General features: G+C 35.5%; 1 protein-coding gene across 2 annotated transcripts; it reads left to right on the forward strand.

Annotated features, from left to right (window-relative positions):
* Positions 1-56: 56 nt before the first annotated feature.
* LOC120625338 (protein DEK) lies at positions 57-26,576 on the forward strand. Of its 2 annotated transcripts, none has more exons than XM_039892377.1 (17): positions 57-190; positions 2,419-2,557; positions 9,127-9,221; positions 10,567-10,668; positions 11,768-11,874; positions 13,108-13,249; positions 13,510-13,638; positions 14,442-14,604; positions 15,373-15,528; positions 15,893-15,978; positions 16,675-16,845; positions 17,698-17,811; positions 18,310-18,430; positions 18,785-18,966; positions 19,250-19,402; positions 20,953-21,119; positions 21,871-26,576. In XM_039892377.1, the coding sequence occupies exons 1-16, from the start codon at positions 149-151 to the stop codon at positions 20,959-20,961; spliced, it is 1,911 nt and encodes a 636-aa protein (XP_039748311.1). In that variant the 5' UTR covers positions 57-148; the 3' UTR covers positions 20,962-21,119; positions 21,871-26,576. The 2 variants fall into 2 exon arrangements, with proteins under 2 accessions (XP_039748311.1, XP_039748319.1); XM_039892385.1 differs by having other exon boundaries at positions 2,419-2,488.
* The last annotated feature ends 1 nt before the right edge of the window (position 26,577 follows it).

The raw sequence follows: 26,577 nt of genomic DNA on the forward strand, positions 1-26,577 counted from the left end.
TTCAGATAAATGAAATTTTCTATGTGAACTTGCAACGTGTTGAACAAAACGCAACCTTTTTTCCATGTTGTGGTTGTGGGTGCGTGCATTTGTGTTGTCCGGTGTTTGAAGACGCTTGGAATTCGCTTTCAATTTCTTCATAGGAAAAATGTCGGGTGATACCGATAAAGCAAAAATCAGTGATAATCAGGTATAGTTGTGAATAATGTATTATTATTAATTTTCTTTACATTAGTGCGCATCTATTAAGGACTATTTAAGCTGTGAAGTGGTGTTATTTCCGTGTTATATCACTAATGTTTGCCTGCGTCTCAACATGGCTGACAGAACGTTTGCTTCCCGCTAAACGCGGGAACTACGCCACGAAGGGTTGTGATACAAGTCAATATATCGCAATGAAAACTGTGAATGCGATCTTGATCAGTTATCGAAACTGATTCTACTGGGATATTTTTCATTATTTCGGATATTTCGCACCCCCGCCCCTTTGCATTTGCTTGCAGGGTCTTTGTTAAATGTGCAAGATATAATATGACATTGATAGGAAATCCGCATGACCTTGATATTTTGTTTCTTGCGAAATTTCTATCCGTTTTTATCGCAAAACGATGTTATTCCATTGAACCGTTGCTTCGCGCGTACTTATTTGCGCGGCGAACGCGACGGGCGATGTAAATAAAACCGGAGAACCCCGTCTTGGGGCCTTTATTGGTGACCTCCTTAGTTTTTCTATTCGATATATTTCGCGTCGCGAGCGTTTTATCTCGTATGCAAATTTACTTTGTGTGATTGAAATCGTACAGATATAACTCATTCGCAATACATACGTCTATTCGATCTTTACATATAAAACCCTATTTTCGGTAATATGCATAGTTATGTACTTCTATGTATACGACATAGACAATACGGTAGTGTACTATCGGCGTATTGAACTGTGTTTCTTATGCCGTTTGACTTAAAGTCGAGAATCGATCGGCGAGCGTATGGTTGACGCTACTCTGCGAAGGTGTACATTTTGAATTGATTTCTAACAAGATAAAATGGTACATTACCCTGTACTTTGTGACTATTATATTTTTAGAACTAAGTATTAGTTTGTATTGTAAAATTTATTAAACTTGTCATTCAACATTATCTGACCACACAGTATAAAGACTATACAAGTAACATAATAAAAAAATATATAAATGTGCATTTTAGTTAAAAAAAAATAGTCATTGTCAAAATTAAAATAACTTTACTTAAGTTACTTACATGGCAAAACCAAAGTCCATACATCCTACACTTTCAAAAATTGTATTACTATATTCAATATTGATTATTAAATTACAATTAGCAAAGTGTTCTCATCAATCATGATCCTTAACAAATTTGAAAATAAAGGCATTTCCAAAAGGTACTAAAAAAAACTAATTCAATATTTGAGTTGATAAATTTGATATCACTCAAATATTTGCAAACATTTCTTTGACATCAAAACTGGGTGCGTAACTTGTAAAAAAAAGGTTCCTTAACTTAAAAATGCACCTCACATCTTTAAATTGACATCCATGCCTCATGTGATACCTTTAAACTACCCCATCTATGGCATGCATGAAGTGGTGCTCGCTGTACTAATTTATAAATATCAAAGTTCATAATCTTTTAATTTAGCAAATAAAATCTCTGAAGTAAAGCTCATATAGTGAAATAAATAATAATGAAACATTAAAAAACTTACAAACATTCCTAAGAAGTCTCAGAGTGCAGTTGAATTAACAGCCCAAGTTTTGTTATTAAGCTTGTTAAAAGATATACCATTACAGCTTATGAAGAAAACAAACTACAAATCTCAAATTGGCTCAAGATTGAATTTAAGCATTACAAAGGTCTTAAACAGACAGAAAAAACACGTATTTGCATTTAAACACACAGGAGACTCATTGGGACAGTTCCGATTTAATTTTTTTTATTTACACACTCAACCCATTACCGGCCCACTATGAGGCACAGTTCTCCCACAACATGGAGAAGGGTTCAGGCTGTGATCCCCCACGCTGGCCCTGTGCGGATTGGTGGACTCCACATGACTTTGATGTTTTGGAGAAATCTCAGGCATGCATGTTTCCTCACGATATTTTTCTTCACTATTGAAGCAAGTGATATTTTAATAACTTAAAACGCACATAAGTTAGAAAAGTAAGTGGTTCATGCTGGGTTTCGAACTCGGGCTCCTGAGAGTGAAGTCCTAACAACTGAGCTATTACCGCTACTGCACTTTTAATGTATAAAAAATAATAATCCTGAATTATTCCTATTAATAGAACAACAATGGTATCATAAATCTAGTGTTTTTTTTTTTAGAACTATAGGTTAGTTACGTTTTTTATTATGAATGATATAATTTATTTTTTCTAAAATGAAATATGAATGCAGGATGAAGACAAGAAATCCGGAGCAGGCGATGGGCATACAACAGAAGATGAATCTTCTCAGGATTCAAAGGGTGAGTGCCTGTCTCAAGAGGCCGAAGTCCAAGGTAACGCCGATGATGTAGAACCCAAGGAAATTCCAGGTCAGGAATGTTTGTGCTCTTGCAGCCACATTGTCTCTAACCTGGGGCTTCACTTCATGAGATCATTTTTGTTTTTCTGAGTGTTGCATGCTGTTAACCTTTTAGGGTCCATTTATTTTTAGTTTTTAAATATATATAAAACCATCTACAGACATGCCAACAAGTCTGCTTCCAATAGGTGGTCTTAACAAAACAAGTAATAGATTGGAATAAATTTGAAGTTGGCAGGTCGGTAGATGCTATGTCATAGACTAAGAATGTTCCTAATTTCGACGCCGAACATGTAAAACTAACGAAACGCCTATGGTCAAGGTAAGTGTTCTATGTTGTCTATTTACTAATATACAATAATGTACATCATCAAAACATGGGAGCATTTCATCAATACATAATATTTGTCTCAAGGTACATACATAATATGAACATAACGTTCAGGAAATCTTCGTCATTTTCATGGAATGAAGGAGTCCCAAGGACAACGGCGGCGAAGTTAACATGCTGATTTCAAAGTGTTTTGCTGTCATCTTCATTGTATCTAACCAATATACAAATATTATGGAAACACTCATTTCGTGATATCATTTTGTGTCTTATGGTTCCAATTCACACAGTTCTAAAAGATCATTTTCAGTAGAGTTGTCAATTTAGTTTTGTTTTGTGTGAACAAAAGAGTGTGCACCAATATTAACTTTAATAATAATTATTTCAATGTGTTGATTAATGTCTATATGCACTCATAACACAGACTGTGAAAAAAAAAGATATGACCTTTCAAGAGTAAACACGCGTTTTGTCACCCGTATTATCCTAAACTATCCGTACTATGCTATAAAGAATGCGCAAGTATTATTTATTAATTTGTTACCACGGCTTAACTGGATAACCGACAACGGACCTTGCTCAGAGATAGTCAGCTTCCAGGAGGAGACATAGGATACTTTTCAGGGAATCACAAATTCGTTAAAATCGTATAGAAACAAAATTTTTAATTACGACAAATGTTAAGACAATTTACTAAAGGCTCATATAACACCCTATAATCTGAACGTGTAGTTTAAATCACTCATGATTAAATCACAACACAACGGTTTGAAATGGTTATTAATAAATGATTTACTTAGCCGGCTCGGTAGACGTCCACTCCTACCCGAAGTAAAAACCTGAGTTAAGTACACACTCATAAAGCTAGGTCTTAGATGGAAGCAATCTAACACCAAAAAGTCTGTCAGACAAGCAGGCTGCAAAACAGACGTGCCAACAAGCTCGCTGCTAAGTAATGAAATTGAAGTTGGTTTGTCTACATTACATCCGTAACATATACAATCGGATCCATGCATACAACTTGATGATAATGTAACAATACAGAAACTAAGTAGATAAGTATGCCAGTAACTAATTAACCATAGTTTATTGTTCCGTAACGAATAACTTATAGAATCATCTAACTTATGACTGAATCGTCAGTCCATTTTACTGTAAAAATAACTTAACGATTGTCGAACGAGCGTTGCGAGAGTTCAGAGTGAGTATAAGTACTGGGGCTAATTTACAGTTTTTCAGTCGATACCGGTATAACTTAAAAAAACCTCTAAACAAACCAATGTATTTTGCCGCAGGATTCAATGTAATGTAAGTTATATAAGTTTGGATTGGACCACCTTTTCCACCAATACCCTTTCTTTTTATACGGATAATACATTTAAAACATAAATATAGCAGAACTAAATACTTCATACTAATATATACGTAAATGGCAGATTGGAATTTAGCCAATGCGCGCTTATTTTATGGAATAGCAAATAAATAAATTCGGACAAAAAAAAAAGTGATATTGAACTGCAATTTACAGTCTACAAGACGGTTATGTACCTATAGTGTTTCCTACACAAATACACTACATGCGCAAAAATAGACACTTCTGATTGCCAATCAAAAAGTGTTAAAAACCAAGCAATTGTACAAGTCTACACACTAGAATTGTCCGTGGTTGCTTCTACTCGACACACGGATTGCCAATCAAAAAGTGTTCTGCGTAAGCAACTTGAAACTAAATATATTCAGCTGCGAACATAACCTTAATCAACCGTGCAGTTTGGACGAGTTAACACACTTAATCGAGTGTGCCCTCCCAGAACACAGAATTCCTGTGTTTGTTTGTTGTTGCTTGTGCAAAACAGTGCAATTGAATGTTTTTACACCCTTAAGTCGCCGGTTTCGCACACTGAACACAGAACTCATCGTGACACTGTTAGTTTGTAGGTAGTCGCTTCTACTCCGGTACACACGGATTGCCTATCAAAATGTATTCGGCGTTAACAACTTGAAATTAAACATATGTTTTTACTTTTAGCTAAAAACCGCGCAACTGTACACTGTACACTATTTTGGACACTGTTGGTTTGTAGTTTCAACTACTCGACAGACAGATTGCCAATCAGAACGTGTTCGGTATAAGCATTTTGAAACGTAAACTTGATGACGAGCAAGGTACTTCTAAGTACAACAAAAGCCTTCGGTGTAAGCAACCGAAATGTATTCAGTACAAGACGCAAACAACGCTAATAAATTTACATTTAAAGTCCTTAGCAAAATATAGAACAGTTATGTTACTATAAAAAAAAAATTGAAAATAAGACATGTGTCCACCTGGAACCAGTGTACATCCTATAATATAAAACACAGCTACAGAAACACGATTGCTTTTAAAATGAAACGTAATTATTATTATTATTATTAAAATATTAATAAAATTACGTTTTAATCATTAGTGCGCTATTATCTGTCGGTTATCAGTCAAGTTATTGTTGTCGCCAAGTTATCGCTGATCTGCTTAACATTGAGTGAATATCGAACAACTGTAGGTAAGAGATTTTTCTACCGATGCCTTTATTACGCGGGTGAGTTTGCTGTAGACTTTTTCAAAGTCAAGACTTCAACACTGTCAATATTATTGGCAATATGCTATGATAGTCTATGTTAATTACAGTCTCAATATTACTGACTGTCTTATGTTAATTAGTAGCTTGAATTTCTATATGACTGTGTTTTATGACATGCGCAAAACACAAACTTGAAAATATTCTAGACATAACTTCACATGAAATCGTTATTTCGTCTAAGTGAAGGCAAAAAAGCTGTAATAAAATAAGATATACCTACTTAATAGTAGATTATGAATCTAGTTTTTTAACATTGCTATGATTTTACAGTCGAGGCGGTATTAGGCGCATGAGCTGAGACTGTGACAAGTAATGTACAGAACGCGTTATATACGACAATATTCATAACACATGCGAGAGAAAAAACAGGATAAAGTTTTATATACGTTCCCAGATTTATGTACCATAAATAAATAATAAATAAATAAATATACTACGACAATACACACATCGTCATCTAGTCAAGCAAGCGTAGCTTGTGTTATGGGTACTAAGATGACTGACGATTATTTTAATTAATAATATACATAAATACTTATAATATACAGATATACGTCCAGACACTGAAAAACATTCATGTTCATCACACAAACATTTTCCAGTTGTGGGAATCGAACCCACCGCCTAGGACTCAGAAACCAGTGTCGCTGCCCACTGCGCAAGTCGGCCGTCACGTTTTGAAAAAGATCGTTTTGAAAATATAAAAAAATAATAAAAGCGCAAAGAAAATCTCTTTCTATTTGTTTTTATTTATTTCTACGTATTGACGCCACAGTACCTATAAGACTGATTTAAATGCACATTATGATGATTTCGGCATCGACCGTACGAGAACCGAGGCTTAATTGGCGAAGCACTTAGGCCGCGATTGCCGTAGAGATGCCGACTCCGAATTTTTTTATATGCATTTGAAATTTATGTATTAGGTTTAAATGAGATAAGATTTAGAAATTAGATACACAAGCTATAGCATATCATAGATGTTTTAAAATGTATGCAAATAGCGAGGTTTTCTCTTCTACCTTTAATTTTCGGGTTTTTTATTGTCGATATTCGTTAAACCGCGCTGGCCAGAAATATTACAATTTCGAGTTACAAAAAAAACCTCTTGTGTGTTATTACGCAGGTAAGAAGCATGAATGAATGGATACACTTTTATTGTACTCCACGTAAAAATATCATAAAAAATATGCAAATACAATAGATCTGTAAGATAGAAGGTAGGTTTTGGCGGCCGTATCGCTACGTAGTACGTACTAGCGATATCTTTCTGGAAACTAAAGGCTAAGTAATAATAATACAAAATAGTTTACTAAAAAGAATTAGTGTCAACAAAATATTAAGTTTGAAACTATCTTTTAGATGTCGTAGATTTGCACCCGTATCATAAGGCTCCGCTCTTCCATAACTTATTAGATATACGAGTTTTACTACTTTGGGTCTCATTCCGAATCGGTTTCTACGCGGCATCGTACCGGTATGATAAATCGCTTGGCTGCACGTCGGTAGTAGTAACTAGCCACAGCCGAAGGCTCCCACAAAAAACAAGGGAAAATTCAGAAATCAGCAATTACCAAATTGCCCATGGAGATGGATCGAACTCTTCGCCTAATAAGACTAACAGCGTTACAAATTGTATTCGTATTATAATTCTTTAGAATTCGAAGTTTATTTTTGGCATGGAAAACTTACCTACTTTGTCAAACCGGCATCCGTTTACATTTTTTTGAAGACCCACCCACCTACCGTGTAATATTTTGTCCTATTTTAACTTCAATGATGATCTATATTTTGAATATCCTTAGATGTTATATTGGGGAAAAAGTTTCATCGCATTTTTTAAGAAAATTCAAAACATTTTTTTCTAGAGTATGTACTTATATAGGTACCATTTTGTTCGATAACTTTTTTGCCATCTAGGGACATAAGCCCATTGCTATAGAAGTTTTGGGGCTTCTGATCAAAAAGCCGCGACAAGTAGTTTTGGCAGTCTTCTCGTGATGTTTACTTGACACTGCCTAAAGAATTCTGAAAAGACCGAAACAGGTGGAAATCTAAAGGTGCAAGGTCAGGACAATACGGCGGATGCATTAACTCCTCCCGGCCAAACTATCTTAATTTTTGCTGAGTGGCGAAAGATGTGTGAGGTCTAGCGTTATCATGATGAAAAACCACACCTACTATTCATTAATTCCGGCCGCTTTCTCTCAACTTCTTGCTTCATCATCTCATCAATTGTTCGCAGTAGAGTTCAGAATCGATGGTCCTGCCTGGTGGCCACAGCTCATAATGAATAATGCCCTTTTTTGATTTCGCCACAGTCTGTGAAGCCTGACCGGCCTTTGACCACGACCTTTTTCGCACGTTCTTGCCGTACATGATCCACTTCTCATCACCCGTTATCAGCTTCTTAAAAAATGGTTCGGTTTCATTACATCGTAATAAAGAATCACAAGTACACTGTTCATTAGGTTTCTTTCAGTGAGCTCGTGAGGTACCCAAATATCCAGCTTTTTTGTGCACCCAGTGTTTTTCAAACGCGCCAAAACAGTTTTGTGGTCAATTCCTAGTTCTTCAGCTACGTTGTAACTATATAACGATATGCTGATCTTGCTCCAGTTTTTCAAAAATGGCATCCATTTTATCCGTAATAGGGCGACCAGAGCGAGGTGCATCTTTGACATAAAAATTTCCGGATTGAAAACGCTTAAACCAAATTTGCGCTGCACTAGGTCCATACACATCGCAAATTTTTTTCGCGGCTTGCGTTGCATTTTTACCTTTTTTGTAGTAAAATTTTGAAATGTATCTAATTTCTTCATCACACATCTCCTCAGTACGAAAAAAAAAAATCACACATTTTCCTAATTTGAATTTGGAATTATCTTCTTCCAAAGAGTTTTTATTTCAAGTTCATACACACTATAATGCGACAAGACCTTTTCCCCAACCTATTATAATAGCCCATTGCCGGCCCACTACAGGGCACGGGTCTCCTCTCAGAATGAGAAGGGCTTAGGCTGTAGTTCACGCTGGCTAAGTGCGCTTTGGTAAACTTAACACGCCTTTGAGAGCATTTAGGGCTCTTAATGCATGCAGGTTTCGACAAGATGTTCATTTATGAATGATTAACGTTACAGAGGTAACAATTTAAAGACAATTCGTTGTGTTGTTGAAATCTTACTATTAAACTAGTAGGCCAACGCGACTTCGGTATAAATCAACCTTAAAAGATAAATCTCTGCGCTGACTTTTTTTTTAGAATTTTTAAAACGGAAAATTTATTTTGGCGTATCTTTAACCGTTACACGCACGCACGCAACCGAAGCTCTCAAAAGTAATAAACTAAATATTTTTTCCGTTTCTGCAATCTTTTTAATTGATGATCGGCTTCTATTGCTAGTAAATGGAATATCAAACCCAAAAAGATTTGCTAATTCTCTGCCTTGGTATCGATTGTAGTCACTACAGACTGACTTGACGTGAAATAAATGAATTTTGAATTTTTTTTTTTTTAATATCGAACCAGTAGTTCCTGAGATTAGCGACATCAGCCGTTCTAAATGTCCAGCTTTATAATATTAAATATAGTAAAATAGTATAGTATAGATGTGATATCCTTGCACACAGGTGATGCTAAGTCAACAACAGCAAACGGAAAAGAAGACGGCCCCGCTAATGACACCAAAGATGAAAAGGACGGAAAGGCTGACGCAGACAAAAAGGTAATACAGTTACACTAGCACACTTATTAACTATGTATCCAACGTGTAAATTAAAACCGAAATAATACTTCAGAGGCTTTAGAGGTACATTATTCACTGCCTCTAAGACTTATCTGTGAAACCGAAACGCTAATAGTTCATATTATCACATGCAAAATTAAAATCAAGTGACTTCTGTCATTTTATTAGCTATGCGTCGCGTAGCGTTGTTACTATGTACGTGTCGGTCTCTTATCTTCAAAAGGGTTGTCAACACTTAAAAAGTTTTAAATTAGTTTGTATGAAAAAATAAATATGTTTCTTTTGATTTAATATTTTCAAAGGGCGATTCCTTATGAAATTTACTCATGCATCCTTCAATATTATTTCGTAATCCTGTTACACGTTGTATATGTTGATAAATAAATTTTTTTTTTACTCAAATTGGCTTATCACTTATTAGTTTAGAGACTTTTACTTAAGACAACTGATGTGTTTTTGTAAGGTTCTATTTAAATTACAGTATATTAGTTAAGAGCAATTCATATCCAAGCTTTTTACTGTTTATATAATGTTATTATATATTGTTTTTAATAAGATTCATCTAAAATCTTTTGTTTTAATAAAAAATATTTGCAATGTTTTTTCATCATGAAATAATTAGAAGATACATTTTCATATAGGTAAACTTCTAATAATATATGTATATCACTAAGACACTCGGTTAGTGTAAGTTATTTTAATTTTTTACCCACTTTATTTTGATGTGGTAGGTTAGATCGAAGCACATCATGTACCATGGTAAAAATAAGTGAAGCCCGACTACTACTTTTACCAGAGAATGCTCCGGAACTCGTTACTTCAGTCCGACAACTAAATTAAATTGCGTATAGTAGGTTTTCGAAATATACCTGAATCGATTCATTATAGCGTGTATTCGAGCACTTCCAATTGAAACCACTATTGGGGAGTTGAACAAAAGAGTGTATTACGCCATTTTGAGGTGGCGGCGATCTCGGTTTTGAAACTTTTCATAGTGTATTGTATTCAACTAGACAAGCCCTTTCATTTGATACCCATATTAAGACAGTTGTGAAAAAATATGTAATCCGCCATTTTGAGGCGGCGCGGCGGCCATGTTGGACCGATTTTCATCAGACTAATTACGTAAGTTCAAAGCGCGGGCACTACAGTTGGGCCATTCAAAGGTGCCAATGCTGCAGCATCTTAGGTACTATGTCTCGCTGCTGTGCTTTCGAAGACGTTTTGGATTTTAATTAGTTTATAATATTTTGAGTTATAATTTAATGTATTTTATCCAATATACATTTTGTTTGTATTGAAATGTGTTTCTTTTTCAATTTAGGAAGAAAATGGTGAAACTCACGATGAAAATGAAAAAGATGATGTAAAGGAAAATGACAAGGGCGGCAAGAAGGCAGCACTAAAGAAAAAACCGAAAAAAGAGGTAAATTGACATGCAAAATAATTACATTTTAGGGTTTCGTTGCTAAAATGGTAAAAAACGAACAATTAGGGTGCTATTATGTTCGGCAGTTATCATCACATAATATTTTGAAATTTGACATGGTTATAAATGTAACGCTTGTTCAACTTCATTTAAAAAAAAACATTAATTTAATCAGAAATATGGTAAAGTATGTAATATCTTTTTTTTCGCTTTGAAGAAATTCATCCATACTAATATTTTAACAGCGAAAATGTGTTTGTTTGTTGGTCCTTCATTCTCTAACTTAGCAACCAATTGACTTGATTTTTGGCAGAGTTAGTTGAAAGGACCGAGAGTGACGAATGGTAACTTGGGTCCTGAAAAAACGTCATACTCCTGAGGATGTTCTACAGGAACTATCGTATTTTTTAGACTAAACATTCACCCCGGGTAGTACAGCGGCGTAAGGCTAGAAGTTTTTATAAATGTTTATGACGTTGGAACTACAGCTTTGCATCTTATTATTCGGCATTTTATGACAACGGTGTTACGTGCTAGAGTCCGAAGATTAGAAATAAGAACATATGATAACTTTAGGAAGACATTAATCTTCTCGACGGCACAAAGTTCCAGAACACAGTTCCAAACGCTGGTCAATCGTAGTCTATAGAGGTTCCCAGTTTCCACTAAGGCATCACTTTGCTGATACTTCACTTCGGTCTCAGAGCAGATTGACTCAGTCGCGTCTGGCACCCGCTTATATACCTCTTCGAAGGCCTAGAACCTTCTTTACTCAGAAATCGTAAATAAAAACGATACTCTTTCATCTGGTGGAGCGTCCGTGCCGCTAAGCGATTTAGCGTTCACGGAGAAACCGATTGGGAGTATGCGTTTAATATAACTGCTAAACACCTAGACTTTATCATCACTTACCATCAGGTGAGATTGCAGTTGCAAGGACTAACTAGTAGTGGAATAAAAAAAACTTTTCGAATTATGCCTATTCTTGGAATTACCTTGTTGTTTCAAACGCGTTAAGTACCTGCCCGTTAAGTTATCACGCGATTGCTTTACGTTCCCAGTATTATGGTTCTTTTTAACACTACTTATTTCTTAGGATACAGAAGAGGAGGATGAGGATGAGGAAGAAGAAGAGGAGGAGGACGAGGAAGGGGAGGAGGGGGACGAGGAGGATGAGAAGGAAGAAAAGAAGCCTAAAGATAAGTAAGTCTTAAGAACTCGTGTAATCATCAACAGTCATCCTCAATAGCCTATAACAGTCCGTTGCTGGACTACTTATGGCCAGTCTCAGAGGTCGTCACCAAAAGCGGGATTGCTGTATTGCTGACTGAAGGGCGTTGTAAATAGCCTTGTTGTAATAGTTGTAAGGCCTTTACGAACCAACAACAACCTATGTCGTTTCGTTTGTTACAGTAAATTTATAAATTCGGTAAATAATTAAACTTTTGATAACTATAGATTCATAATTGCCAGATATTTTATTAAATAGTTAAAAGATAGTTTTTAAGAAACAATTAAAATTATATTTGATTAACAACCAATTTTCATGACATTGAGTTGGTGGGTATTTTGATATAAATACGACTGCATTATCGATGCACCTCAGTCCTAGTGTCTTAGTCTTTATCACGATGTTTCCTAGTGAGAATGATATTGATGCCGATTTATTAACACCTATGCCGATTTACTATGAAGGCCGATTGGCGAAGTGGGCAGCGATTTCCACAACTGGAAAATGTTTGTGTGATTAACATTAATGTTTTTCAGTGTCTGGTCCGTCCTTTGGAAATCCCTACATAAGACCCATGTCCAGTTGTGGACATCAATCGGTTGAAATGATTAATATGATTTATTATTATTAAATATACTACGACAATACACACATCGCCATCTAGCCCCAGAGTAAGCGTAGGTATTAAGATAGCTGTTGAATATTTTTATGAATATAATACACATAAATACTTATAATATACAGATAAACACCCAGACACTGAAAAACAATCATTTTCATCACACAAACTTTTTCCAGTTGTGGGAAGTCGTACCCATGGGCCATGGCCTAGGACTCAGAAAGCCGGGTCGCTGCCCACTGCGCCAGGCGGCCGTCATTATATATATAATAATTTTTATAATATTCCCTTCAATGGGTAGTTGAAATAAAGACGAAATTGCGTTTCTGTGAAAATACAAGAAACAACGTTTAAAGCCTTCGGGTCTTTTAAATAGAAAAATTTGTTCTTAAAATAAACTCTTCACTCTGAAAAAGCATTGATGACTTTAAGAAAAGGTTCGATATATGAACTCGAGAAAAGAGTTCTTTACATATATATAAAGTGAGCATACTTTAGGGATAGATGGCGATATGGGTAGTTACGTTATTTATTTATTATCAATATAATTCTAGCTAACCTTATATATGTGTGTTACTTTACTCAGAGTAAAGAAGTCGCCGGTAAAGAAAGCTAAAGACGGAGACGACGAAGGCGATGACGAGGAGGAAGGTGAGGAGGAAGGCGAGGAGGAGGAGGAGGAAGAAGAGGAAGAAGAGGAGGCGCCCAAGCCCAAACCTAAAAAAGAGGTAACTTTTTAAGCCTATTTTCCACATTTTTGTATACAAAATCGAAAAAGAACAATCAGTAGCGATGCAATGCGCAGTTAACTGATATCTAGTCAAATTTATTTACTAATAGAGACTACGGAAGACTATGAATTTTTAAAAATAGTGCCATTTATGTATCAAATCTTCTTGTTGCCATTATTATTCTATGTCATGTGGGGTATGGGGTATTTTTTTTATAAGTTTTATAGTGTTTTCACCTACGCTTGGTCTAAATTCAGCCGACAGAACCGCCGGTGCCACTGCCAGCGGGTAAGGGCTTGCCGCTCGGACACATCAACAACGTCGAGATCTCATTATCGCGGTTCAAGACACAAGACCAGAAGGTCTTGCATCAGTATTTATATGGGGTAAGTTAATTCAGTAAAATAAAACTAAGAATAGATCATTAAGTTATTTTTGATACTATTATAGCATGTCAGGTAAAAGTCTTTAAGCAAAGAGGTAATGTCATTTTTACCCGCACATACGTTACGTACGGATGCAAAGATCTTGGCATGTCACGTATGGTTGTGTGTGTATGTTTTAATTTTAAACTGTTGAAAAGGATGGATGACATTTGGCAGACAGAACACATCTTAGGATAAAAGAAATTGTATGAAGGATAAAAAATAAATTAAAAATGTTTAATGTGTTAATAAATCAACTTTACATATATTATTATGGCGGGTAAATGTTTTGGTATGGTAAAACAGATTCCATAAACAGAAAGTACTTTTTATTATTAATATTTGATGGAAACAGGCGTTTTATTATATTTTATTTACTTATTTATTAACTATGTATTTATTTTATTTTTTTGTTCATAATGCGCGAAAAATAGGAAAATCTTTATAACGTAATGTATGATTTCTTTAATCTTTACACTCCATACCTAACAGATCTTTCGCAATGTTCTCTATGCACGTTTAGCTCCGACACCGGAGCATTCTGAGGTGCAGGAGTAGGAGATGTAGACTTTTGAATGAATATATTCATTAATTAATAATTTATTGTGAATGGTTGAAAAACTTAATTACATAAAAACTATGATTGTTTGTTCTCTGCTATGATATTTATTTTTAGGAATGTATGAGGTTATATGTTATTAATTTTAATTCCCATTTTAATATAGTTATTATTGTTGTTGATATTTTAATCTTTTTGGTAACAGCAATTATGCCTGGACCGTAATGTGAAACGGAACATAAAGAAGTTCAAGGGCTACGAGTGGGCCATCGGCTCGGCGGAGTACAAGACCAAGCTGGAGGAGACATCCAAGATGGAACTCAAGCAACTACGCACCATGTGTGAAATGCTTGATTTGGATAAGAAAGGTATTTACTATTTCAGTCTATCTATTCATATACAGAAAAGAAATAGGGAGATTAGTAGTTCTAAATATGAAAAACCAGTTAATGACGTAGCATAACGAGTCGCAAAGCTGAAGTGGCTATGGCCTGGCCACATAGTTCAGAGAAGGGATGCAGCCCCGCGTTGGTCGATCTCCAACGAGGTAGTCCAGGAGTGGACATTGTTGTTGTTATGATGATGATGATGATCCATAAGCAGTGGTCGACGTGGAGTAATAATAAACATTAAGAGAAGACAAATTAAATTGATAAATAATAATTAAATAAATAAATAAACTCGCCATCTAGCCCCAAAGTAAGCGTATGGCTTGTGTTATGGGCACTAAGATGACTGATGAATTTTTTTTATTGAATAATGACACTGTATATTATAAGTATTTCTTATAATATACAGATATCTATCGTGTTTATAGAGATAAACACCCAGACACTGAAAAACAAGACAATGTTCATCACACAAACATTTTCCAGTTGTTGGAATCGAACCCACGGCTTTGGACTCAGAATGTAGGGTGGCTTCCAACTGCGCCAATCGGCCGTCTGAAAGTCTTAATTAAGCAACATATCAACTTGATTTTGAGCATAGAGTTACTTGGAAGGACGGAACGTAACATAGGCTACTTTTGTCGCAGTAAAATAACCGGTTCCCACAGGATTTAAAAAAAAACCCTAACAAACGCGGATGAAGTTAACTGGTTCATCTAGTAATAAATATTTTTTTCTATTGTGTAGGTGGTCCCAACGACCTGGCGACTCGGATAGTAGGGTTCCTCCAGCAGCCGGTAGCGAACTCGCCGCACGCGCGCGGAGTGGCGAGGCCGCCGCCCGCGACCGCCACGCCCGGAGGCCGCCCGAGGCGATCCGCCGCCGTCAAGATCCACAACCGAGGTAATTTTTTGTAACGCCTCCAGGGTAACACTAAGCAGGGCATGCAAAGATCGCGTCCTGAAACGTGTCACACTGCTTCCTTAAACCAGACGCGACAGCCATATGTGCCTGATTCAAATTGCACAAAATTTCACCGGCAATCACGCCCTTCAGACCGAAATACATCAATGCTGCGGCAGAAAGAATTCGACTACTTCTAATATTAGAATATTATTTGAAATATATGTACTAAATAACAAACATTGTGTTTTATAGGCTGCATGCAATTGAGTTAGATTATATATTGTAATATAACATACGTAACCCGTCATAGTTAAAGCAGGTGAAATTAAACAGTTACATTATCATAATTTTTGTCCATCAGGATACTCAGATGAAGAATATGAAACTGATCCAGATAATAAAGTCAAAGGCCCTAAACCACCGAAGGACGGATCTGAAGATTCTGATGTAAGTTTTGTGGGAACAAAGTTTAATAACATTTAATGATTTAGCTAAGAATAGTGTCTTTGCTTATTCAGCAGCTTCTGAAAAGTGCCACATTCGTTGTCCTACCGCAATCTGACCATATATTTTTGGGTGTCTTTAGTTTAACCGAAGTTTTCTTAACTCACTAAAAAAGCCCGAACCAGAACATTTTCGAAAAGTGGAGAATTTAGTAATAAATTTGTTCTTGCGACGTTGCGAAGATAGATGCTAAATCAATTATATAGTAACCACAGTTGTTTCAATTTTGATCTACATAAAACTGAAAGTTAGTGAGAGGAGACCAGTGTAGTGCGCCGATAATTGGTTGATATGATGATGATGAAAGTAATAATAATATCTTTATTGCATCAAATTAATTAATTTATATAACGTATATCATGAAATTCTGCAAAGTAACACCTGCTTCTATGCAAAATCTATTTTTACGACCCATAAAAAATTGCGCAGGTGTAAACCCTCACGTGCATGTTATTACACCGGCAACCGCGCCCGTCAGACCGGAACACAGCATTGTAACAATACTGCTTTGCGGCAGAAATAAGCATGGCTGTGGACGGATGAGCTATGTTACAAAAAGCTTGACTACTAGCAAACTAATACAACTAAGTGCCTTATGGAGTATAGATAAAATTAGTGACATGCTTACTTTATGAACAGGGCTCGTTCAACCCAAGTGGGTCGGAGGCGGACTCGGACTTTGACCCCGAGGGTGGCGAGGGCGTCAGTGGTGTGACCCGCAAGCGCAAGAGCTCAGGCCGCCGCCGCTCAAACACCAAGCCCGGCAAGCGGGGGGCAGGTCGCAAGAGCAAGGGGGGTAAGAAGGTCAAGGTATGTATACCCATATCAGCTGGTGGATTGCTAAAAAGGTTTTTTTAATATAGTAATAATGGACCAGTCTGATGGCTGTAGACAAAGCGACTATTCACAAGGCATGCAATAATCACATCCTTCAACATGCCGCTCTGTGTCCATCAATTTGAGGCGTCGGTGTTAAGCCCCATGTGCCGGTAATTACACCGTTAACCACGCTGTTCAGACCGGAACATAGCATTGTAACAATGCTGCTTAGCGGCAGAAATAAGCATGGCGTACTTCCCCTGACGGGCTCTGTCACAAAAAGCTCTACTTAGTAGTAGGTAAGCGCTCGAACCACCATGCTAAAATTGTATAAATTTAAAATGCATATAAATTTTCGGCAGCGACGGTAGGAGAGCCGTAGCTTAATTGGTGAAAGCCCTCAGGCCGCGATTGCCCGAGAGTCGCAGGTTCAAATCCTGTCGGTTCCGAAAATTTTTATATGCATTTTAAATTTATAAAATTGATAATTCCTTCAAATGTAGGTAAAAACACTAATGAAAAATTATAAAGACACCATGCTACAAATTAGTATACAATTATAACCACGGCTTACGGAAATAAAATAGAGCAGACTGTGTTTAAGTTTTCAAAAATGTCTCAAGCTAATAATGGTAGGAGCAGTCGAATTCGGAAAAACACATATACAACAGCGTGTTACAAACCGAGACGTCTAAAGTTCAAGATAACAAGACCTATTTCTGGTTTCTAGTATTTCGCTTTAATTTGTTTTCTTAACATTGTTCATAAGAAGTGAGTGGGGAAGAACCTTGCGCAAAAGTTGAGCGTAGAGCATTTTCAAGAACAAGTAATTTTCTCCTACAGGTTGTTCCTAAAGGACGCGGGCGAAAAGCAAAGTCGGAGAGCGAAGATGAGAGTGAGAAATCGGAGAGCGAAAGCGAAGCCGCAGAGTCTGCTAGCGATGCAGAGGAGTCTGATGTAAGTTTTTTTTTATGTCCTAGCCTCCCCGACGGACGTCGTCCTGTCCAAATTGATTTGACTTTGAGTTCATACAAAAACCGCATAGAAAAAGGCACTTTACATTTTCTCGTATTTTCCTAGTTAATGTAAAACTTTTCTAATTTTTCTAACCCCCGAAATTTTAACTAACATTTAAATAACAATTTTATGTTTTTATTTGTATAAAAAAAGGTTATTTAATTTGTTTAATAAGTGCATAACAAACATTTATAATTGTTATTGATGAACGACTGTTTATTAATTATACCACCATCGATCGAAGAATATCATTTCCGAAAAACTATCTGCCCTCATAACTTCTTATTTCTGTCCAGCTCACATACTAACATATACTGTACCAAGAATAAGCTGTGTTTTTAGAGCAGAACCTAATGAGTCGTAAAAGTACTTCTTTTTTCCTCATAGAAACCAGTTTTTCTTTGATATTTTATGATATTCCAAGCTTTGTTAATATAGGAGCCGAAGTCCAAGCGCGGTCGGCCAGTGACTGCCCCAGTGGCCAAGGGCCGAAAGGGAGCTGTGGCCAAGGCCAGCGCCAAGGCCACACCCGCTAAACGGAAAGCGCCAACGCCGCCAGGTAATTATCTAAGCGAACAGCGAGCAATATCTCAAGATGATACGGAAAAACATTCCAGTCTATATATTTTGTAAAAAAGGCCAATATTGCCGAGGTTATCAATGTTATACACCTGTTATTAGCTTTAAGTTAGCCAGTTTATAAACGGTATTGTGGGTACAGCTTTTAGTTTACCAATTAAAGAGAAAATAAAAGAAACAAAAATATAGTGTAGCAAAAATTCGATACTTGTTGTTTTGCTCATACTTTTTTATTCGTATATGTTTCGTGTATCTACCATGATAAACTGATATCTCAGGTAGTGCTTGTTATATTTGGAGTTCATGTATGAAATGCATTTTTTGTACTCATTAGCCAAGAAGAAGGCTCCAGCCAAACCAGTAGGCAGGCCGGCCGCCAAGAAGGGCAAGAAGGCGTCATCTGAGGAGTCTGGGGAAGGAAGCGAGGAGGAGGAAGATGAGGAGGAAGGGAGCGATGAGGAAAGCGGAGAGGAGTCTGACGCCCCCGCGGATAAGAAAGCCAAGCGGCCGCCGACGGTAAGTACAACATAAATAGATGTACAATTTGTCCCGCATTGAGAGTTCTTACAAGGACCAAGTCCTCTATTGCAGTGAGAGCAGATTTTCATACCCCGCTTTTAACAAAAATCAATTTAGATCACCGTATTCATAGCAAATAAAAATCGCTCAAAATCATTCCTATTGACTCAGTAAAATTAAATTTCATATATTGTTAACTTGCACATACTAACGTTACAAGTTATGACATATAATAGAATTGTATATTGTTGACTGAACTGGCTATTTCCTTAAATTTCAGGACGATGAGATAAAGAAGTACGTGAAGCAAATCCTAGAGGGCGCCAACTTGGAGCAGATCACGATGAAGACTGTGTGCAAGCAGGTGTACAGCCACTACCCGGACTTCGATCTCGCGCACAAGAAGGACTTCATCAAGGCGACCGTCAAATCGGTGAGAGCATCACACTAGCACACCTATACATACACAACACAAATCGTGAATCTTAGAAATATATTAGTGGTCGAGAGAAGTATAGAAACCTAATACTCTAATAAATCTCATCAAAAACAAAGGTTTAGAAAAAAAATAAAAGACATGCAAAATTTATGTAAATAGTTTGGCCGCTATTCAACTATCACGATGAAGTGCACTATGGGATAATAATGATCAAAAACCAATTAAAGTCTTAAAGGAACCATTTCATGATAGAAAAATAAAAAATATGAACAGTCATGAACGACACCCACACCACATAATGTTCTTATGGCAGACTACATTTTTAGAAGTCGAAAGTAGTGTGTGACCTCTCTCTTAAGGGAGGCCGGGCTAAGTCGAATTTATTTTAGACTCAATGTTGTTTCGTGACGCGTGGAAAGGTACAAAAACGCAGACGTTCTATGTAAATTTCATGTGAATGTCTCTATTTGAAAATTTATGAATCTGGTAGACTTCTGATTTCCCTGCCCACCCATCACGACACGAAACTCTAATCTGAATTCTGATATACAATACACAAATATGCATGTATATTCTTAAACACCTAATCGTGTGAATGTGTGTGTTTATACATTGATCGGTAATATATAAAGATTTTTAGGAAAATCGTGTTAGTGTCCATTCAAAAATAGGTACATAATATATTATAATGCATTTTTTTTGAGGTAGTTAATTTTGACTTTCATATATTCATTAATTTTATTACATTAAATTCTCAAGGAAATGATCTGAAATTAATGTAATGATCCACATCGAAAGTCTTTATAAACACCAAGCACAATTCTAATATGCTATTTGACAGAACATTAGTTACATGTTTTGGACCTTCCAAACCTGCCACCTGCATTTTTTTTTCTTTTGTTTATTATTAGTAAGTTAATGTAGTTAAAAAATTTAAAATATATAGAATTAATAAGCTTAGAAGTTTGCCATAGCATGTTATCTGACTTTTACAGATGTATTATTTGACCGCTTTAACAGTAAAATATTCTATTCTATTTGCCTGCAACTTTCCTATATGTTATTGTATAGTCCCATACTTCATTGCTAACGTTTTTTAAAGATTAGGTGCTCTGTTGTTTGTTTAAAAAAGGGACCAGAAGTCTGATCAGCCGAATTTTTAACATACTGCTGTTTAGGACCATTTTATTCTCCTGCACTGTTACCAACAGTTCTGGATCATCATTTCAATATTAAGTTCTAATTATTTTATATCGTTTTATTATATTAATGAATAAAAACAAATAAATTTATGGAAATTTAATATGTTTTAAAAATCTTTATTTTAGTTTTCCTATGAATTCTTTTATGCTTACAATGATATTTGTTACATTGAGATGATGGCTTATATGATACCCTTTTTCAACCCAATTGAAAATAGTTGTTCAATTTATGCAGATATAGTTGTAGACAAAAGCTTTTATGCAGTCATATAGAATATTTTGTACTAAACGTATCTTTGTTGCCGAAATTTTTGATTTATTTTTATTTTTTGTTTGTTGCAGTGTATTTAAGATGTTTAGGAGTTAAGGGCGGAGTGTAGATGTCTACGTAGCATACCTATAGTTTATAAACGGACATAGTTATATATTATTACAATAATAATATATTATGAAAAATAAAATATCTGACATGAAGTGGAATGGATAAACTCCCGCTTTTCGTTTTCAAGGTAGAGATTTTGTTATGCTTACTTTATTTTTGCATGTTTTTATTTTAGTTTTATTTTTTAAAATCATATAAAGATGCAGAACAGAAGTGGGATAGGTTAAGTAAGTCGACAACTTTATGTCAAACCTCGTTGACCCTATATGATAGATATTATGTATCTCAGTAAGTAATTATGTACAAATAAAAGCGCAAGTACTCCACACTTTACCAAAATCAGAAACTTTTATTACAAATAAGGCTTTTTAAGGCTGTTTAATAGTAAATTTAACCATGAAAGCGCGACCTTGCAGTGACTAGTGTTGTTGTTGTGCAAACCAATATTTTACTTCCTACGGTGGTAAACATAATTCTAAGTTAGGTTTGTAGTAGGTTGTTTTGATCACGTCGAACACGCTTACTAAAAGACAAAACGACGACCAACAATGGGTCAGCCCGAGTAGGACATAAAGATACAACCTCTGCATATAGAGTTACGTCGGCTAAGTTGGTCCTAATTTTTTAACGAATCACGGCCTCATAGACATATGTAACTTATGTCAGCCTGACAAGAAAATCGTTCTATTATTCCACTAGACCAGGGCTTGATTATAATCACATGACCGATATTATAGTTAGTGGAACAGACGGAACCGGGAATTCGTTAAGCTATATCGGTAGTCTTGGTACTAATTTCTAATCTCTCCATCATCCACCGAGTGTCTCTGGGCTTTCTCACATATAAAAGAAGGGTCTAATATACTTTTTGCTTTCAGCTCATATCATCGTGAGCGGTGACGTCGGCCGCAAACATTTAGCTCAGTAAGCTACATAAGTTAGACTAATTCCCGTTCGCTCCGCTCCACACTTCGGCGCGGTCGCTCGGTAGGAATTCCTTAGTCTAAGCGTTCACTAAATACATTATTGTAACACTTGTATTGTCTATTTTTGATTTTTGTTTTGTATTCATTATTATTACTATTATTATCATTATTATAGTTATTGCAGTCCACATTCTGACTCTCTTGTCCGGACAAAATTACTAAAATTCTTACATGTCCGAGTTTATTCCTGCTATTAATGTAGTATAAATAACTAAAACTAGTTACTACAACGTTACTAAAATAAAGTCACTCAGCATTAAGTTTTTTGATTTTGTTCAATAATCTTAAAATTCGTGGAACTTACGCCCAAATACTGTATGGTAAGGTTTATAAATTTTATTATATAATTACCTTTATTTATCTGTATTGTATTCAACCTGGAAGGGACTTATTGATTTACACGACAGGGAATCCTAGTGTGGAAATCACAGACTGTATTCTTTAGTTACTTTCTATGTTTGTTGAAATGAATAAATAAAGGTGTGTGTAAATAACAAAATCAAAATGGTGGGTCGTATAAATTGCCGCACGAAAACAGTCCTGCAGTATTTGACCTTTGCATAATATATGAGGTTGACAAGATCATACACCAATACGCATTGGTGCAGTGTGGTGGACTACTGCCTTAAACCCTTCTCATTGTGGGTCTCCTCATGCTCTGTAGTGGGCCGGTAATAGGTTGATACGATACAAGAGCATCCTCAGTATATCCATGTTCTTTTTCTGGGTAAAAGTATCCTAATAGGAGAGTCAGTTTTAGCGCATTGTCATCAATACTGCTTTAATGTGGTGTGTGTTTATTAACGTTGTTGAATGTTTGCCTATACGTAGTCATGAAACCACAAAGAATTAAATAATACACTGATGTGATCCATATATGAGCGTAAGCTATTTTTTATTATAAGTCTACCAATCGAGTTAGAGTGTGGATATGTATATATATATTATTTTTATATTATATTAAGGGGAATGATAACAGTATGAACTATACAAATTGAATATTGAATTAATTTATTGTCAATAATTATACAAAAGAGAGTTAAAGTATAATTAATTAACTACTGAAAATAAACCACAAACCGTTTCAAAAAAATTCTATGAACTGCTTTTAATTAATCAACTGTGGTAATTCGGCTGATACAACTTTTTTAATTTTACGAAACTGTTAGTAGGATAAACTTAAGTTTACGTAACTATTAGTATGGTAAACTAAGTTAATCTCAGTATCACATTATTGTGAGATTTCGCAGTAAATCTAAAAGCACAGTGAATAGTTCGCGTAAGCTAAGTTTACTGATCTGAAGCAGGCTACAATGACTTCGATTACAGCCAAAACGCCCGTGTGTACGTGTACTAATATGACATGTACCTCCGCAAAAAGGTTACACCAATCTTTCATAAATATTGCGTAGCAATCGAATTATCACAATTCTGTAATATTTTAAATTAAAAGCTCATTACCTGCTGAGTCAGATTTGTTACTATCGCGGAAATCCTCACCTCTAATGTCCGAGGAATCTCATTCTCTATTGCATTGTAATCGTAACTTAGTCTCAGCGACTATTAGTGACCTATATATAAATTGACCGTGTCAAAATTGGCGGCACTAATTGCGTTGTTAAGATTATAATGCCGTAAATTATCAGCAAGTTCACGGTGTTGGTTTCGCCTAAATGATACAGCAGTGATCACAATCGGGTGAGGAAAGTTCGCACTTTATATTTTTTTTCTAACTGTCCTAACTGTCCTACTGAGTTACCTAGGGTGAGATTTTCTACCTATTCGATAACATAAAGGTTAACTACGATTTGTATGGAATCGAAATAGTGCCATCTAGTGGCAATACTGTTTCCCAACCACTTCACCATGTTCGTTGATATGTTATCACGTGATCAAATAGGCTGAAAATCTTACGTTAGGCAGTGTTACTGCAAATCTATGAACAGGACTAATCTACTTTTCAGCAGCTATTGAGTTGATTTTACTTGTAGGTACTGTGATGATTCGCCTTAAACAAGTTCGATTTTAAAAGATGATTTTTGTTGTAAATGTGTGCCGCGTCGGGACCATTTCGTTTTTATCTAGAACTAAACTCCGTACATTTGGTGTGTCATAGTAGTGATGGATTAATTAACAATCTTAAACATTAATTCTTAGCGTGCGAAATCTTAATTAGCATCTTCATATATTATAATAAACAAAATTAAATGTAATTCTGTGAAATGTCAATGTTGCAATTGATTGATTCGTAAGTTAGCACTTGCTGCGCCACTTCGCAGCCTGCGGACTACTCCATATCTGCAAGAATACTATTTATTTTCTATTCTAATTAATTTGTCGCCAGAAAACTTAATTAAATGGTTTACTTTTAATTTCATATGGAAATAATTGGTATTTATTTTTATATATTTTAAACCTTGTAAGCTTGCTCGTGCAAGTATTACGCAAACATTTTCAGCACTTAACACATCGATTAACACGTTAAAACACGAGAATTCGCAGGCTAATGAAATAAACGAAAAATAGCATTAATTTCCATCGCTAGTCATAAGAATCAAATATTGTAATATTCGATCCGACTTCGGCGGACATACTTATTTCACTAGCAACATATTAATCGCCTAGTAGCGTATCATCATATTGTGTCTGTGTATAAAATGTTGTTTGGGGTTAGTCTATAAAATACGTTTGCAATAGATGGTATTAATTAAGACCCCGGCACACAAAACACACCTTTAGGTGAATTCTGGTCATAGAAAGTACTATTTATAGAACTGAGTTAACAAACAAAATAGTTTTTTGCATGCATTTGCTAATCATAAAACAGTTTTTACAGAAAATATCCTATAAATCAACCTGGTTAGAAAGGTCTACCAGTCAAGATCTAAGACCAAGTTCCAGAACTGCAATGAAAACACCGACTTTCTCCCAGAGATGTCGTCGGTGGTCATAATTAATTTTTCCGTTCTCATAAAAGTAAAACCATATGATATGTGAAATATGCGACCTTGACGAATAATATCAACTGTAATTATTTTAATTTTTGTACTTACAATAAGTGTTCGTTATAATAAATAAGTATAATTTCAATAAATATTTTATTGTATTAAGACTATATGGATTTATTATTTGTTTCATAAAAAAATAACCTTAGGAGATGAATGTTCAAAAAAAATGCAAGTAGGGGGTACAGGGGTGAAATATGCCACAAGTTTGCGCAACGTATTTTATGCACGGGCCCCACGTTTTAATGGCGTGGTATGTAAGATTATTTTTCTAATGTAGGCTGTAAACTATTATTTGCAGTCTAAGCACTCGCAAATCTATGTAAGGTTTGATTAAGTGTACTTTTAAGATGTGTAAATACACTGGACTGCACCGTTTGGGAATAGCTTTGCTGACATCGTCGAGTAGATTGGAAAAAAAATATTATTCTTATACAAACATTTTGGTGGAGCCACCTTTCTAAATTGTAATAATATTTTTTAAACTGTTATATCGATTTGTCTTTCGTAATCATTTAAACGCAGTTGCAGTAAACTACTATTAAAATAATTGAGTTTTTTAATTTTATTGTTAACATTTTTGTGCAATAACGTTGTTCAGAGTATATGAAAAATGAAAATGCATTTGAGCTTAACAACAATGTGTGAATTCATATACAAATTCGTAAAATGCATGAAAATGATTATTGTTTTCACTGTCGAGGTGCTCGAGACGTAAAAGCTTTTTTTTTCTCTAAGTGTTACTTGTGGCCGAACAGTCGCTAAGTCCGTTGGTGAGCTAACATTCTAGGTATAATTCTGGTCTGAACGCACCTAGATTTTACAGAATGCCTTCCCGGATAGAGACCTGTTATGTCTATATTTGATGTCTCTATTCCGTAACGCATTCGAAAATATCTCCCATGGTCGTACGCGAACTGTTATGCGACTAACTTGTGCGTTTGTACTTTTAATTGTTACAGCTATGTACAATTTCAGTCATAACGATAATAAGTCGTTAGACAATCCACGTGTGGCCTTATATAGATCATTTCCATTATTTAGAATCTTTTTACAGTGTTCACTTTACTAAAAGACACGGAATGATTCGAATATTTTTATCCATGTATATTGTCATGATTAATGAAATATCATAAAGGTTTTGCTAATATTGCGTCTTTAATTTAACCTTTCGACCACCATACAACATAAGTAAAGATCTTTTTGCAACGCATAGATATGAAAGAAAAAGAATTATTTGAATGTGTTAAATTATTTGATGTGATCGAATAAAATATAATTCAGCAGTGAGGCGTAAATCGACGCTAAATAGTGGATATACTATATTAAATAAAGTGACCGTTATACAATATGGTTGTTTTATGTTCATCCTATAGTGAACTCTCGGTGCGTCCAAACCACTTAATTCTAAGATAGATTTAATCAACATTAAATGTGTATTTGTGAATTTAACCTTATTTTGGTTGATGTTTCTTTATATTGTGTAAATGGATGATGATTAGTAGCGAAGTAGTGACACGGAGTGATAGAGTGACTGGTTCCCCTTTTACAATTGGAATATAGATAATAAAGCAAATAAAAGTTTGAAATGTCT

This window comes from Pararge aegeria, chromosome 1 (genome assembly GCF_905163445.1).
Source record: "Pararge aegeria chromosome 1, ilParAegt1.1, whole genome shotgun sequence".
In the NCBI taxonomy this organism is placed as follows: domain Eukaryota; kingdom Metazoa; phylum Arthropoda; class Insecta; order Lepidoptera; family Nymphalidae; genus Pararge; species Pararge aegeria.